The sequence below is a fragment of the Mastacembelus armatus genome, chromosome 2, assembly GCF_900324485.2.
Source record: "Mastacembelus armatus chromosome 2, fMasArm1.2, whole genome shotgun sequence".
NCBI classification, from domain to species: Eukaryota; Metazoa; Chordata; class Actinopteri; order Synbranchiformes; family Mastacembelidae; genus Mastacembelus; species Mastacembelus armatus.
In genome coordinates this window covers 5505402-5522781 of record NC_046634.1, presented here as the reverse complement: position 1 = coordinate 5522781, position 17380 = coordinate 5505402, and the positions used below count along the sequence as shown (strand labels likewise).

Below are 17380 nucleotides of genomic sequence, written 5' to 3'. Positions count from 1 at the left end.
CATTTTTAGTTGTAAAGTGAAGTGGCTTGCTTTGCTGTTGAAATCTGGATTTCAACTACAAAGCTCAAGGTATAGACACTTGAATTACCCCTGAAATAAGTCCAGACAGCAGTAATTACAGAAAAGTGGATCAAATTTCTTTGAAGTCTTGTAAGGTTGATGTTAAGGATGTCATATTCTTTTAGTTATTTGCCATGGTTTTTCATTTCCTCTACACTGGCTTTAGAGTGCACTTGCATCACAACTCCTCTGCTTCCTTTTTGGAAATGGAAATAAAGGAAGAACTCATCCCTCTCATCAAACTAGACAGGATTTAATGATTATCTTTAATCCTCTGAGGGCCTCCTCAGACAAACTTTCCTTTCAACACTCCTCATCACATCCCAAAGTGAGCACTTAGCAAGAATCCTCACTCACATCCACAAATGAGTATGTTTATCCCCCACAGATTAGCGCCTGCTACCTTCTCGATCAATGAACACCCGCTTGGCCATCATTAACAAGTCACTTCCTCTCAGATCCAGTGGAGGGACAGTCAGTCACAGTTCTGGACTAATGAGTTTGCATTGTCAAAGAGAGATGTGTATGAATGGCTACACAAGCAGAGGGGTCAAGTAGAATCGAATGATACAGCTAATGGGCCTATATATCAACAAGTAATCAGAAAGTCAGTAGAAAGGTTAATAGAGCAGGGAAATAAGAATTCATGTGTTTCAAGAAGAGAGTTTGTGAAAATTCAGGTCAGACAGAACATTGAACAGACAGAGCATTGAATAAAACATGCTGGTGATAGGTGAGAGTAGGTACCTTGAAGTCTGTAAGTTTTGTCAGATAAAAACAAAAACTCCTCACTTGAAAAATACTGATTTAATACTGACTTGCACAAAACAGCAGGTAGGAACCAGCATTCTCCAAAGCTAAGGCATTGGCACAGACATACAAACTAGCCATGATAAAAGTTATTTAGTTAACTTTTTATCTTATTTTTCCACACTCATATCACTGCATAAGCTGTATTTGTATTTTAATTTCATATTATTGATTTATTCTTATTTCTATCTAAGATGACTATAATGAGCTAGGATAAGATCCTGTAACGGTGAGTTCATATATTTCATTTGAAAATGGAATTAAATAAATACACAAATAATTTGCTTTTTAGGACAACAGGGTTTACATGGACAGTGCAGCTCTGGTGCATAAACCCTTGCAGGCAGTTTGCCACACTGACCTGTGAGTTATTACATGGGATGCTTTTCAAAGCCACTGTTGCTTCTTGCAGTGTCAGTAAAAAAGGACACCAGTGTTGCTATTGTATTTTCTGAAAGACCCTCCTACGAAATTTAGTTGATGACAGATTAATTGCCTCAATAGCTCCAGATCCTTTTCTGGGGATGAACCAAAACTCAAGGTGATTAAATATAGAAAATTAATTATCTATAACTTATCTGTTCAGTAGTCAATCAATTATTAATTTGATATCTGAAGGAGAACAGCGGTGACCTTGTTGTTATCACATAACTGAGTTTGTGTCATTTATTACTGCTGATATAACAAACATTTCAACTAGTGAAGTAATGTGACAATAGGTAAGACAGCTGGTGAGCCTGAGCAGATGGAGTGATTTTAAATTTGATATGTCTGAACATAAAAGTTGTGGTGAGATCAGATCAATGTTATGATGGATTAACCTGTATTATAAAATTATTTCAAGCTAAGGGAAACTCACATCAAGTCCTACATGACCCCAGTCTGAAAAAGGACACCAGCAGGCTTAGAGAAGACAAGGAATAGATCTTGCCTACTTTGAAACCGCTGTGCTCTGGATGGTACCAGGTCAGCTTGGGTTGATTCTGGCTCTGTTCTGGAGCAGCACGGTGGTCTTCCCTGCTGGCTCTTCATCACCACACATTAGATGCTGGACCAGACTGCTTCTTTCTGAGTGGCTTGGGCCACAGGCGTGGCGTTGATTCAGTGAAATGCCCAAAATTGAGTAATTATCAAAAAACATTACAAAATGCGACCTTGGTGTCTGATGACTAAAGTTAGAAAATAGTTTTGGGCTAACTAGTAAAGTTCAAAATGGAAATGAAGAATTGAAGCTATTAAAACAAATAGACAAATACAGCAAAGGAAAACTGAAAAATAAATAATTAAATACAACAAACCAGCAATTTTCTCTCACCACTACTTTGGTAAACATTTGTTTTGTTCTTCATCACCTTCAGTGAAATAGACTGGTTATCTGCCCATGCATAAGGACCAGGGTTGGGCACTGAGGGCCACGACCATGCCTGTTTTCCATGGTATCTTCCACTGTACACACCTGATCCAGGTGATCAGCAGTGGGTGGGGCAGGGATAGTCGTTGACACAGGACATAGAACAATAGCAAACATTCATCAATCAATAATCTTCAGATTGTTTTATAGAAAGAGACAAGAGTCCATGTCAGTGGAGTGGACTGATGTTAATGATAGAATGTTCTTCCTGAAGATGGGCTTTAGAGAGTAAAACAGATGATTGTATTCAAATCAAACGAGGCAGAATTAGCGATGCGATGTGAACAACACATCTGACCGCTGAAATATGTTACTTTTTTTTACTTTCCGTATAACAGACAGAAAACACCATTCCAGTTACCAATTCATTCAGCAATACAACTTTGCTTGATAGATGCGAACTTACAATGCCTTGCAGTCCAGCTGGTGGCGCTGTTGCCTTATCATATCATCAAGAAGCCTGTTGTCTCAAGAAATTTAAGGCTGTGTGACAAGTTAACTAACACCAGCCTGTCAGTTAGCATTTAATGTGATGAGCGTTGTTTCATCTTGTCAAACGGATGGCCAGTGCTTTTTGATGTGTTGAGCCCTGGGGAGTTAGGTATGTCAGGATTCCTCCAGCTTGAGTGATCAAGGTGTTTGTCCTTAGTATCCTACTGGGCAGATCTCTGGCCAGAAGGATTTAACACCTGGGATTACCCAGGGGTTACTGTGAATCCAGTTGTCTGGTCTCCCTTCTTGTTACAGATTTTACAGCACTGTGTTATGTGCGAACACTACTGTATGTGCACATCCTTTCCCTGTAATTTGCTCTTGCTTTCCTCCCATCATGAAGTATTACCAGTATTTGGAAGGCATCTTGGCTGCTAATTTGAAAGCATTTTGACTTGTGGCCACAGACTTGTTTTGCCGTGTTTCATCTCTGTTTATTAAATTTAAGTTTAAGCTGCTTTTCATGCCTTAATTCCTTTTGCAAAGATCTAAGTTGTTTCATGAAAAGACATCTTGTTTCTGGAATGTTGAGAAATGCAGATAAATAAATCCCAGGCTGACCTACTGAAAGCAGTAAAGGCAGTTCTTTAATTATTTTAAATTCCTTTGCTTTTACAGTCAAATAAACAAAATAATACAAATAAACAAGCTTGTAACACATCAATCTAACATCAAATTATTATTCATTTAAGGTAGTACTCCTTATCTGATGGAAGTTATTTTACTGTATAATAGAGAATTCTGCCTAAAATTATTATAAATGCTCCAGTATTTGCAGCACCATAAAAGTATAAAGAGGCAAGGGCTTTATGAGGTGTAAAATGAAAGCTCAAGGCCACAGCAGACTTACAATGAAATAGAAATAAACCACGGTTTCTCTTTAAGAATATGTGGATGCTTGAAGAGATCTAGAGAGGTGCTGTTTACATCTGAATCTGTGCCTTCAGCAGCCAAATTAACTCCAATAAACTTTCAAAAGGTGAGATACTAAACAGCCTGTGGAGGCAAGAAAATATTGATCCAGTCTACAAGTTTCAAATCCCACATCCTGGGATTTACCAAGACGCAAACTGTTTTAATTAGAGTTGTTTCTGCCACAAATTTCTCTCTCTCTGGCTTTCTGTCTGCTTCTGTGTGCTTTGACTTGCTGCCAGTGTCTATTGTCTGCAGTCTCAGCTCTAAGTCAAGAACAAAGTCACCAACATGAGTGTCATTTGGATTGCAATGCACAGTGAGAATTTTCAGTGTGGCACAGTAGTACTTGGAAGTTGACACATTTATGTTGTGTTGGCCCAGAACTTCTACACACTGGATTTAAAAGTGAAACAATGACTGCAAGGTTAAAGTGTTGACTCTTAGCATTAATTGGAGGGTGTTTTCAGCCAAGACAGTGCAGAAACCTAATTTAGCATTGTTGTATTACACTGCACAAAAAACTAGGGACGATAATTAGTTTTATAATTCCTATGATGGAAGTGATCAACTTAAAGCATTCAGCCCTAAACCTTGTAGTCATTGTTTAATTTCAAGTTTGACTTGTTGGATTAGGAAGCTGATACAAAAAAAAATGTCTATCGGTGCATACTGTATTTCTGTCACTGTGCAAATACTAATGTACTGATTTATATAGTGATAATTATCTTTAAAGGGCACTTCACTGATTTTATATGTTAAGCGCAGGCTTTGAAACACCTCATTAATAAAGATATGGACATTTACGAGGCAGAGGCAGTCTGATGAAAAACCCTATTAAGCTGCATTATAGAAAATGTAGGATTGTGCAAAATAAAAATCTGTAATTGCAGTAATGAGATCATAAATTCTGGTATAATTATGAAACTCAAGTTGTGTATAATTTGTCACATTTAGTGGCGATTCAAGTGGATGCAAAACCCCTTTCCTGAGGGGTTAAAGACATTTTTATTTTTTGTAAATTAAAATAAAATTTACACAAATTTTCCATCCATCCATCCATCCATCCATCCATCCATCCATCCATCCTTCCATCTATCAAACCATCCATCCATCCATCCATCCATCCAACCATCCATCACCTACCACTTATATCCTGGTATATCCAGGTTTGTGGGTGGCTGGAGCCAATTCCAGGTGACACTGGGTGAGAGGTAGGGTACACTCTGGACAGAGCATAGACAGAGCTCTGTGAGCTTACATTCACATTTACAGGTAATTTAGAGTGTGTCCAAACTTTTGAATGGTACCGTACCTTTGTCTTAAATATTCAGAATGTGAGTAGGAATGTGGGAAAACTGGCTGAAGACATCAAATATATTCAGCTCACACAGAACAGAAGGGACATCACAGAGAAAGCTCTGACAGCATTCACTTCTGCCTCATGAGAGTTTTTTGTTGTTTTTTTTACTTGAAGATGCCAGACTTCATCTCTGGGTGCTTCATTTTAATGTCTGATCTCCCGTTTTAACTCACAGGCTACTGAACACCAGTATCAGAGCATTCTTAAGTAGGAAACTTCATTCACTCTCACTCCTCTATCACTGATTACTCCTGGCAAGATCTGACCTCCAGCTGTCAACAGTGATCCTGCAGTGGATGTTCAGTTTGTTCAACCCCTGGATCACTTAAGGGCACAGCTCTATTCAGCTGTGCCCACAGGGGAGCCTCTCTTTACTGCACTGGCTTCATTTTCTCATTACTTTCAATTGACAGCAGGCCCTGCTTGTTCCCGAATGAGCTGAGAGCTTGATGTGTTTTAGAGCGTTAGAGTGCTGACCACTCTGAGAGAAAGTATTTTAACTCTTAGCTGAAAAATTTTAGTTAGTTTGCTTCCCATGTGAATCTGTTTAGCACTGCAAGCTACAAAATAAGAGTCACCCAGTGGACCCTATGGATGAAAACATCAATATGGTAATGCTGACACTTGCTACCTTGTGCTGCAGTTTGGTACAAAGAAAAATGTACACTAACTTCTGCACCTGAGGAAACAGAAATTTTGACAGTTGGCATTTGTGTTGAAGACAGATGTAGATCCTAAACACAAATAGAAAGGAAAACATGTATTTTCTAGTCTTGTTTCAGGCCTATAAAATGCTCATGGATCAGATATTGTTGATATAAAAACATTTACTATAAATAAGTAAAAGCTCTTCGTCTAGTGTCAGAGTACTGCATGTCTCTTTTTCCTCATTTATTTAACTCTGAAACTTTTACTATATATTAAAAATAAACTTTGTACGGTTGAAATTGATTTGTTTTGGAGGAGATTTGGTGGATTCACGCCAATAATAGAGATCCTCCACTGAGGATTATGTTGAGGCATTGTGGATTAGGAGTTATCTAGGTGCTGGAAACTGTCCAACTCTCTCCGGAGGAATTCATTGACCTTCGCGTGGTTCTGAAAGTATCTACAGTAAAAGTTTTTTGAGGTGAATGTACACTTGTCCTGTACTGCTTTCGGGTTTTTGGTTCTCACACTTACAGTACTGTAACACCCTCCAGGTATTAATGTGGGGTTGATGGGTGCAAGAAGCTGACCTTCATCCAGAGGTCAGACTTGTCTTAGTAGGCGTCTGGCCTGCGCTCACATCCTTGGAAGAAGCGAGCCCCTGCCAGCTCCACTGATGCTGCCCTACACCCGACCTCTGTCTGTGTCTTAGAGAACCAGAATTACTAACAGTGTTTTCTTCTTGTTTGTTGTGTGTCTGTGTGTGTGTTTCACTGCCTTAGCAGAATCCCTGTTCAGCGGCCTGGGGCTGGGGGCGGTGGTGGGCCTCGGCCTGGGAGCACTGCTGCTGATCCTCGTGCTGGTGGACGTCAGCTGCTTCTTTCTGCGTCACTGTGGCCTGCTGATGTGCATCACACGCAAACTGTGCAGCAAGAAAACAGCCACCAGTGGCAAGGGCAAAGAAATAGAGGAGGGCAAGGCCGCCTATCTGTGAGTTATTGCCTGGAACTTATATACATTTACAGTTCCTTTAATTTCTACAGAAACAGTATTGGTATTTGTCAGTCCCCAGATGGTTAATGTTTGCAGAGGGAGCATCTGCTGTGGGTGTATCTTGATGCTTTTGCTTTACATTGAAGAACTCCTATTTCTTGCTATGTAATTTTGCACAATGAAGAATGAACTGGAAGACCTAAATGGATGAGTACAAATTTATGCAGAGATTTCATGATATTAATTCCAGGGCAGAAAAAATAACTTGAAATTGAAATTAATTCTGTCAAAAAGTTATTTTGTCAAAGATCTTGATCTATTACTCTCTCACAAATGATCACCATTCCTTTTTTTGTATTCAAAATCACATTACAAGATTAAGCCTCATCTTTCACATGTTGAAAGACCTTTACTGTAGGTACACCTACAACAGTCGTCCAACCATCCTTTCAACCACAATATATGTACTTTTGATTAAATCTTATTCACTAACATAAGCCTTTCATGCAAAGTGCAGTGATTTGACTTTAAAAAATACCTTGTTTGTATTTGCATATACAATGGGCATTCATGAATTGCATGTATAACAGCGTTTGTAATTTTTCAGCTATCAGGCTTTTGTCTGTTAAACTTTTGTTTATAAAATGGATGAAAATACTCTGAGTGGCCCCAGAAAAGTCTCACTGCGTACAAGAGAAGCAAATACACACTTTACTGTTTTTGCTCTCATCAAGCAACATGCAATTTAAAAGCCCTACTGAAATTGATAGTGCAATTGATTTTCAGGTTTAGCCCCAGTACTGTGTTATGCAGGGTGCTAGCCAAACTAGGGTTTTGTGAGATAATACCCACAGAGTCTGATTCATTGGCCTCAGCAGTGCCATTTTTGTGTTAAAACTGTCAGCATGCCAGCCCAATGTCTGGGATGCAGAGAGAGGGCTTAGAGGAAGAGGAGGGGGTTTTGACTTCTGCTGAGTCACTAAGCTCACAGTGCTGGAGGGCTGGGGGACTGCCTGCACAGACGCCTTGCAGAATCTGTCTTAGCTTTATGGTAGAGCCGGCACAGCAACTCACACAGGCATTTACAGCCGGTGTGAAGCTTTTTGTTACTACTACAGCTTCTTCATGAATATATCAGACTTGATAATTTTGTACAATCACATCATGAATACAGAGCAGTGCTCCACACATGCTGAATGTCACATTACACTGCTACAGTGCAGCAGAATGGTGCAAGGTGGTCCTGAAAGGCATTTTTTGTTTATTTTATGACCATGTATTATTATGAGAGTTGTGTCCATCAGTGAGTTGTTCATGATGTTCTCCTGCAGCTTATGAGAATCAGGGGTATGGCCCTCTGTAATGGAGTTCAATCATGAAAATGAGGATTTTATTATTGCTATAAGGCATTCGAGGCCTTTATTTGACAAAATAAGAGGTTAGAGAGAGAGACACACACAATAGCATGTAAAAAGATCACCAGGCTTAAGTGTTGGTATTAATAAAACTATATTTGCCAAATTCAAATATTCCACTGATTCAGTATTGTGCTTCTAGGACATTTAGTTACATTCAGGACACGGTTTTAAAATATACTTTACAAGCATCAATGGAGCTAAGGCCAAGCTACATGTAGTCAAACTTTTATCTCTAATAAGTGTAAGGCTCTAAAAACATAAATATATCCACTCTGCATTTCCCATAAAACCTGGTAAATGACCAGGCATTATGGGATATGGGGGAAAGGAACAATATAACATAATCAAAATGCTGTCTGAAACTATAAAAATAAAACCTAAAGAGAAGAGGAAATTTGCTTGGTTTACACTTCAGAATATATAGGACACCCCAACAGCAGCTACTTCTGCAGTTGTCAGTGTATAAAAATATGGATATCTCCAAATATGTGAATACACCTCCCACCAACCTGAGTCAGCTGTATTGTGTGAACACCATGTGTTGCAATTCATAAAATCTAGTTAGCACATACTGTAAGCAGAGTAGTCAAATAGATCACTTCAAATTGCAGAAAAATGTGTGAGACATCCAGTTTTTCTACTCCAAGTGGTAATAGTAAACCTTAAAACACATAATTTATATAATTGGTAGTGCCAAACAATATCCAGCTTAAGATGAATTGGAAAGTTGAAGACCTGCTTTATAGCTGGCAGGAATGAACTGCTTGTGTACAGTAAAAATTGAGTTTTTCTTCAACCTAGTGTGGAGACAGCAAACTAATAGACTAGCTATCTATAGAATGAGTCATACCACTGAGCTGAAGTGAATATAATGAGATAACACTTGAAATAATACAGAGCTCAGACACACCTCCTGAGTCTGCAGGTGCTAGGAAGTAATAAGTTCTAAAGACCAGCAACAATATCAATAATGATGTGGATAAGAGTGTAAACAATGATTAATAGCATGAAGTGAACTTCACATTAGGTCGTTGATAACTGGCACGGATCAGAGGCTGTTTCTGTTGGTGGTGTTTAGGGCTTGTGAGCTGAAGAGTATGTGTGGAGCCTGGTTTAGGATCAAGGTAGAAGGTAGGAGGTGGCAGGTGGTGCAGTTCTGACACTGACATTTTGAAGACACAGGGTTTTTAGGTTCAGCTGGGTCATAGACAGTCTTTACATTTTGGTTTTCTGAACCTGATGTGGTTCTGAAGCTTAGCAGGGAGCAGGCAAGTTCCCTCTCAGCAGAGTGGTTTAACTTAGTCAGTGCTGGGCCAGCAGATGATGGAGGATGTGAGTGTATCTTGCTTTTATGAATCAGTAAAATTGTGCTAGGATCAGTTGGGACATGCTGGGCTTTGCAGTTACCTCACAAAAAGTTGAAAGGCTTGCTAGTGTTTGCCAGTGGCCTTCTTGACTTTAGAAGTCAATCCTTGCTTCCAGTTTTTGAGTGCAGGTTCTTGACTGCATGCTGTGATGTTTGTCGGCCCAATGGACAGATGGAAAGAGTAGCAAACCTCAGGTTAACAGATGCAGCACACGATCACAGTCCGACTTTATGTTTAAGCTGTTTGAGCCTAAAAGTGCAAAAAATAAATAACACTGGATTAACAAACATTGTATGAAAAATTGAAATACATACATGTTTAAATACATGTTTTGTATTTTTACTAAAGAAGAACTTTAGTATACATTTAAGCAATTAATATTTGCTGCTGGTGATCGTCACAGTGGAAAATCTGACCCATCCTGTCACTCAGTGATCCAGTAGTAAATTTATGAAGATTTATCACCCTGGGTAACCTCCCAGTAAGCACCCAAGGGACTGTGTTAAACCCAAATACACAAGTAAATGTGTAATTGCAAGAATAGGTTAATGCTATGTTTAAACATTGGGTGACAAAATTACAATGTTAAGTGTCATTTCCCTTTATGCTTCAAATTTTGTTTTTATGATACTGGGCTCATGGCATAGTGACAGTTTATACCATGGGTCTCTAATTCCAGTCCTTGAGGTCCACTGTCCTGCTTCTTTTCCAACTATCCCTGCCCTACCCACTGGTGATTACCTGGATCAGGTGTGTTCAGCCAGTCAGAAGCTGCAAGGGCAGCGATAGTTGGATAAGAAGCAGGACAGTGGACCTCAAGGACTGGAGTCGGAGTCCAGTGGGCCCGTACTCACAAAGCAGCCTAAAAGTTGCTCCTAGTGACGATAATCTAAGACAATTCTTAGAATTATGACGCTTTCTTAGAATTTCCCCTTAAATTTTGAAATTGGCAAGCGCATTTTCAACATTTGGCTGTTTTAATTAACTTTTAAGATATTTAGCCAAACAGAAACTTTGCATAAAGTAGCCTGTATTCATGATTATACAATTTCTTAATACAAACATTTTATAATTTCGCTGTTCATTCTATTATTATTTATTCTATTTTCAGAATCTTCAGAATCTATTTTCAGAATTTTTTCAGCACATTTTAAGACCTTTACAGATCAACCAATCACAGCCCTTGAAATGCTGTATCATCCCTAGCAACGCAGTCAACCACAGCTCCTCACATAAATAAAGGTTTTTGTACTTTCCTTACTCAGAGTTGCTCTGAGAAGTTTCCTCAATCACTTGTAGTCTAGGACTCCCAGCTAGGACTTCTTAGGCTAAGATAGGAGCTCTCCGAGAGGATTCTAAGAAGCTTTGTGAATACAGGCCCTGGTTTATATGTTCAGGTGAAGCAGGTGAGGTTTGTGCTGACATCAGTAAATAGTTTGCTGCTTACTCATATATGTCAGGGGTCAGAGTAGAGACTCAATGACAGATATGACTTGGAGGGGGCCAGACCCTCAGCGTCTTCATACTCTGATGACTCATGGCAGGAAATATATCTAGATTATAGTTCAGGCTCTGGCATCCTGCGGCAGTAGGAAAAAAACATTTCTGTCAAACACTGAAGAAAATCCATTCTATGAGTAGCCATTAAATCATTTTATTTTGACTTTTTGTCAGTCTGTAAGCACTGCTGGGTCTTCTTCTGTCCTCTAACAGTGTCTGGAAGGAAGCCGATATTTTATTTATAAAAAGAAACTCACTGTGTAAACAACTATTACTCAACCAGAACTGTCTTAGCCCTTAGAATAAATAAGCTGCTGCCTGAACAGACATTATGCCTATTGAAATGTAGATAAATATTAACTTAACGTTGAAGTGATTTATTTGTTTTGACCTGTCTACTATTTTGGTCATAGTTTTTATTACCTAAAAATAGACACCTCAGTTTTCTCCAGGAGCTGTGAATTAATTGGTGGAAATACAAATCTGAATTATTTTTCGTTCTCTTTATATAGTATATTCAATTGAGTTAAATTACAGTGGTTAGTGGGAAAATGTTCTTGTCTTAATAAGATGAGTATAGTTTTGCCTTAGCTATATATATATATATGTATCCACAGACATTTAGTGTTGTGATGTAAAAATGACAGTAACGGCACAGTGAATTCATTAATATGATTAGATGTCCTACTTTAATTACTGCTTTTCCCTTTTGTGCTACATTGCATTTTATTATGCAAGCATGAGCATTTTTCCACTCTTTGTTGTGCTAGTAAAAATGCACATCAGGAATATAGGAGTGCAGGACTACAGAGACCCTTGATTGTGCAAACATTTTAAGAGACAAGACAGTTTGTGTTATTGACACGTAGAGAGCACATAATTTTAAATTCTGGAGTGGCAGGCTCAGATGTCTGACATTTAATTAAGTGTGATTTTGCAGTATTCCCTGCTAACTCCAGAACAAACACAGAGCTGGATGTCTCAAGAAGCAAAAATACTCTGGAGTGAACACACCTGACTTTGCAAATAGGGGGGAAAACATACATAGATGTGTTTGGCTTCGGTGAGGACATTAATTCAAACAAACTGATTTTGATAACATGTAGTAACAAGGTCTCTGATCCTGTACTGGACAGTGAAAGTGTGCATCAGGCAGCTCTGTCAATGTGTCCCTGGTGAAGGCTTCCATTTCTATACTCACTGTAAGATCCTGGATGTCAGCTATGATGAAATATGCTTGCTGAAACTAAAAATGTAAATGTAAAGATTTAGATAAGAGTGTAAACAAACACCCCTGAGACATGCTGTGGTTTAGACCCCAGGCCACCTAATTTATCTCTGTAAGACAGGGATTGTATTCAGCTTTCATGGCCTGCTGTTGATGGCTTTGTGCTTAATTAGCATCAGCAGAAGAAAGAAAAAGTCACCTCTGCTGTGCTGTGATGTCACTTAAAAACTTACTGATTGCAAATGCATATCTGGATACACATTGTGATATCCCTCCAGCCCACCATGAGAGATGCTGGCTCTCGCAAGATAATCAAAGACCTAGTAGCAGTTCTTTTTACTTTGTGTCTCTACCATTGTTTTAAATATAATTTCTGAGGGAGTGTCTCCGTGCATAAATACAGTATATGCACACGAGGTAGCATATGTACAGGGCTGATGAGTCTGGTAGAGGTGACACATAAGGAGACAGTGATGCAAAATTTTAAAGCCCATTGCTGTAGTTACTTCAGCATTTGAGGGTGAATCCAAGCTCTGATTCGTTTTAGGTTGAACTCAAATTAGTCGGCCAATAAGCCATATTTATGTCATTGTTAACATTTTACAAACAAATCAAGTTGCTAGGTGAATGGGAAGTACAGTTACAGTTTTGTTTTGGGTATCAATGATAAGATTGCCATCAAAGTACCCCTTAATGTTACAGAGATCATTTAGTTTTCAACTGGAACATGGAATGACGTACTGCTCACTAGTGCTATGAGAGTAATAAAGGTACAGTAGGAACAGAGACAGAAACTGATTCAGAGACAGCCCAGGAGTCACGTGAGAGAGACTCACAAATACTAATTGAAAACGAGTTGGATCCTGCTTTTATGGACAGAGATGAACACTAACAGCTATGTGAATGTATTGTCTTGTTATGCTGTAATGTGTAATGTGTGTAGACTCAGCAGTAAAAGGGTATGATAGTTTTAGTTCTTACCACATGAGAAACACCAAAATGCTCGTTTTCCATCTATAATTCAATTTGCTCCCAGTTTTATGCAAATTCCACATTGGTCATTTTTTTATTCAGTAAAATGAGATAAAGCAGGTTTTACCCACCTGCCAACACAACAGACCCACAGTGTTAAATTAAATCATTAAGAAAGATTAGTAAAAAGAAATGCCCCAACAGATTATTTGGTGATGATTTAAATACAGTGAGGAATAGCCCATTCATGAATTATTCACCTTAAAAATCACAGTATCTTTATCTTTTGGTGCATGATAGTACACAATGCTGCAATAGGCAGTATTGATATTGGTATTGATCTACAGTATATCAATGTCTTAATGGCACATTGTGTTATTATGTTTGTAGTTTGTGTCCTCCACATCTGAATATAGTTCTAATCTGGGTTTGCATGAAACTAATGGCACAAGACTCTGGCTCCACTGTGCAGGAAATATTGTTACATAGCATTTCACCTATTATGGACACAAACATTCTGCTGTTACATATATTAGGCTTTTAAATAAAGAAATAATTGGGATGTAATTACTAAACTAAATAAATAAATTTCTCTCATATCAGTTATGGGCAGTACCAACTGGGAAGCCAATATGTTGCTGTAGTCAAAAGATGAAAATGAGTAATTCAAATAGATTTTATCTTGCAAATTTGGTGAGTTACCCTGTTGTGAAATCTGCTGTAGGCCAAAGCACAGGAAACCTTAAAAATACAAATTACAAGTACAGATTTTGTTTTTTTTTTTGCCTAAAGGAGGCGATAAGGCAGAACTCATAGTAAAAAGCATTGATTGATGGATGGTTTATGTTTCTCAAAAGGTGATGAAAAAGTATTGAATGTTAACAGGAGCTGGAAACACAACAATATAAGAAGTACAACACTGTAAACCCAGGAAATGAGTAGCCCTCAGCTAAAGTGTGTTAATACTGGCTTGCTGGTAGCCTGATAATGATCACTTTAAAGCACACAGAGCTGGATCAAGTCTACAACTGCTTTCTCTGCTTGTGACACAGCTCCCTTTTCTAAATCTCTTAAGAATTGGAAAAGTGCACAATGAATGAACAAAATACAAGGGACATGAGTGAACCGATAAGGTGCAAATTTCAGAAGACGTACTTTAAAAGAAAAACTAACCAAATATTTTCATCATATTTGCAACTGTTGTATTACCTGTGTCTTTTGTTGTTCACAGGAGCAAGAAGAGTCTTCTCAAGGACAAATTGTTGAAATTTTAGAACAAAAATCCAAAATCAAATGACAAAAGACAGGCAACTCTTTGTTTGTCATAGGTGTGTCATAGGTGTGTGCACAGCTCGTATTTTTACAAAAACATGTGTCTGGTGGTATTTTTTGGTTAAGCTAAGTTAATATTTGCTAATATTTGCTATAGCAAAACAAACCGAAGTGACTGATTGAAATTATTTTGAATATGTGTAGTTAAGACATGCAGATACATCAAAAGACTACAACATATACAACATGCAAACAATGCACCACCTGTCAGCTTTGTTAAATAGCTACTGCCTAATTGTGGGCCATTTTAAATGTGCAAATTCAATATAGCTTCAAGTAAAATCGGAATATAAATGATAGTGATTACAACAAACCCATTCCTCATAGCAAATTGTATTAGATATTGAAAATTGCCACGATTGAAATCATGCTTTGTCACTGTATTATTCTCTCCTGACATTTACCCAGTCTCTGTATTGACTGCATTAGGATAAAGTAGTTTAATGTGCTGAATACAGATAAAAGCTCTCATACATCACATCACTAGGCTGGTTAGATTTTCTTCTTGTGGACACATTAACATAAAGATAAAGCTGTGATGTCCCTCTGTTGAATTACTCAAAACAAGAGTCATGGAAGATGAGGTGAACAAGTGTGCTTGAGAAGAGTCAGTCAAATGGCTGAATAATACACTTTTGCATGTATATTTTATTTCTTCTTTTCCAGCCAAAATGAATCAAGACCTATAAACAGGATCTGCTGTATCCACGTACTAAATACTAACTACATTCTAAAGTGGTTAATGAGATTTGTTTACTTATGCAACCATGAAATTATGTTTATATACTATTAAATGCATTTGCCAATTACGCTTTAAAAGAAATCTAATTGTTGCCTGATTTACTTTCAGCAGCAATATGGCCAGAATAACTTGTTAGATGGCCGTAGGCTGAAATTCATAACAGGCTCTTATTAAACCCACCCCACACCTCCAAGTTCCACTCAATATTGCTCCAACATAAAATATGGAGATTATTTTAAATAGTTGAAATTGAACACCTATAACATGTCAGACCTTTCCTGTGTAGTAAGTGTTCATGTCTGTTAAACACCACAACCCCAAACTGACAGGGCCCCTCAAAAAGACAGCAACAATGGACCTGCCTTGGCTGATAATGTGCTGCATTAGTGTAAATTGCTGTTGCTTGATTTGCCTGGTTGGTAATCCAGTCTTGTCTAACAAGTTGGTCAGTCGTGGTAGGTGGTGTTATTTTTGCTTGTTTGTTACTATTCATGCACTGATTTGTCTCAGGTATCTAAAAGTTAGGAAAAAAAACAAACAAGCCAACAGACCAATCAGTATTTGAGGTTTGGTCTCCAACCACCCAGGCCAATGAGGCAATGATATGAATAATATGTCTTTCTTGAACCCTATCTGATGCCCTGTAGTGGCTTTTATATTTAATATCCCTGCTGCCTTTTCACTTCTGTTGAATTCAGCTTTATTAATCCTAGTGGGGGCAACTCATACACGAAAAGGTCTAAAAGGTGATTAGTGGTGGGCTCTACAGCAGGAAAGCAAATATTTTGCAGGGGAAAAAACATTAAGCCCACACTCTCTCACTGCAATTCAATTCTAATTTAGCCAGCGTTTACAGTATGTGCCTGCATCATACAAAAACATCATCTGCATGGTCACTATAGAGCCTGTGCTTGCTCAAATTAATTATATGTGTACTCCAATTTCCTGTAATTAGTAAGCTAGTTTGTAACCAGCTGCAAATCTTTTCTCTATGTTTTGTTTCTTTTTTTCTTTTTTACCACAGGAAGCTACCACTGAAGGAAGAAAATGGAAAAGAGTCTCTCAAACCAGATACAATTGAAATCAAAGTGCACAGTGACAACAGCATCCACACAAAGCCTGACGACAGCAAAGCGTAAAAGGGTCTGCCCCCTCGCCACCAAAAGAACATTCGGATCCCAAGACCAAAACCCAGAAAAACTACAACACTGGAGAGTAGTGGAGTAAAATACCATATCTGTTTATAACAGTGCCCCAGTGAAAGGCATATGTAAATACAAATAATAGAGAGAAAATAGAAAGGAAGAAAGGGTCAAACTTTTAGATACCCTGCGTGAAAAATGTATCATGTTCTTGCAAACATGGCATCAGTGGAAAGCTCTTGTTGATCTATGATTGTATATCATGTTTTGCTTAATTTGTCTCACTTGCATCTGTTCATAATGTTTGTTTTTCTGAAGATGCTTTCATGCTTCTTTTCCTTTCTTTTTCATGCAGGCAACTGATTGAATTATGTCTCTGCCTGCTTTCTATGGCTTCTCACACAACAAATGCAAATGCAGGCACATGCTAGTATGTTACGGTCACACTGCTAATGCACTTTTTTTTTTTTTTGTCAGTGAATGCATCGTCAAACTCGCTATGGGATATCAAGGATTTAAACTTAATCTCCTGTTTCCATGCCTGTAGTAGTAGTGTTACACTACAGCAACCCTTTTATGAATTTAATAGCAGACAAAGGTGTTTAACTAATGAGACATAAATGCTGTAGCATGTGTTTGAAGTTAGATGGCTTCAGTAAGAAAAGCTAAACCACTCTGAGATTTGAAGCCTCAGGAAAACCTGATACGTGTTATTAGATGCATTTGTCATGGTATTATATTAAGGGGGAGGGACCTAAATATGAATTATTATGAAGATTTTGACCTTGTATTTGATGAATATCGTTGTGTGAAGGGCTGTAGTGGACCATAGTTTGTGTTGCAGGAAAACTTTTTTTCAGAAATCTTGACAAAAAGAATGTGTCGCTGTCCAGAAGTATACAGTATTACACCACACATGTGCATTGATGTCACTGTTAGTTGAGATTTTTATATTGACAATGAATATTGTTGACACTCAACTGTCGTGAC

The 17380-nt window shown here is 38.2% G+C and overlaps 1 protein-coding gene across 1 annotated transcript in view; it reads left to right on the top strand.

The window, feature by feature from the left end:
- ncam2 (neural cell adhesion molecule 2) overlaps positions 1-16733 on the top strand; it is a 231239-nt gene extending 214506 nt beyond the window's left edge. Inside the window, exons 16-17 of the mRNA XM_026302298.1 lie at positions 6479-6686; positions 16273-16733. Of these exons, the coding sequence (XP_026158083.1) occupies positions 6479-6686; positions 16273-16387 (323 nt within the window). The 3' untranslated portion in view covers positions 16388-16733. The remainder of the gene's footprint in view (positions 1-6478; positions 6687-16272) is intronic.
- The last annotated feature ends 647 nt before the right edge of the window (positions 16734-17380 follow it).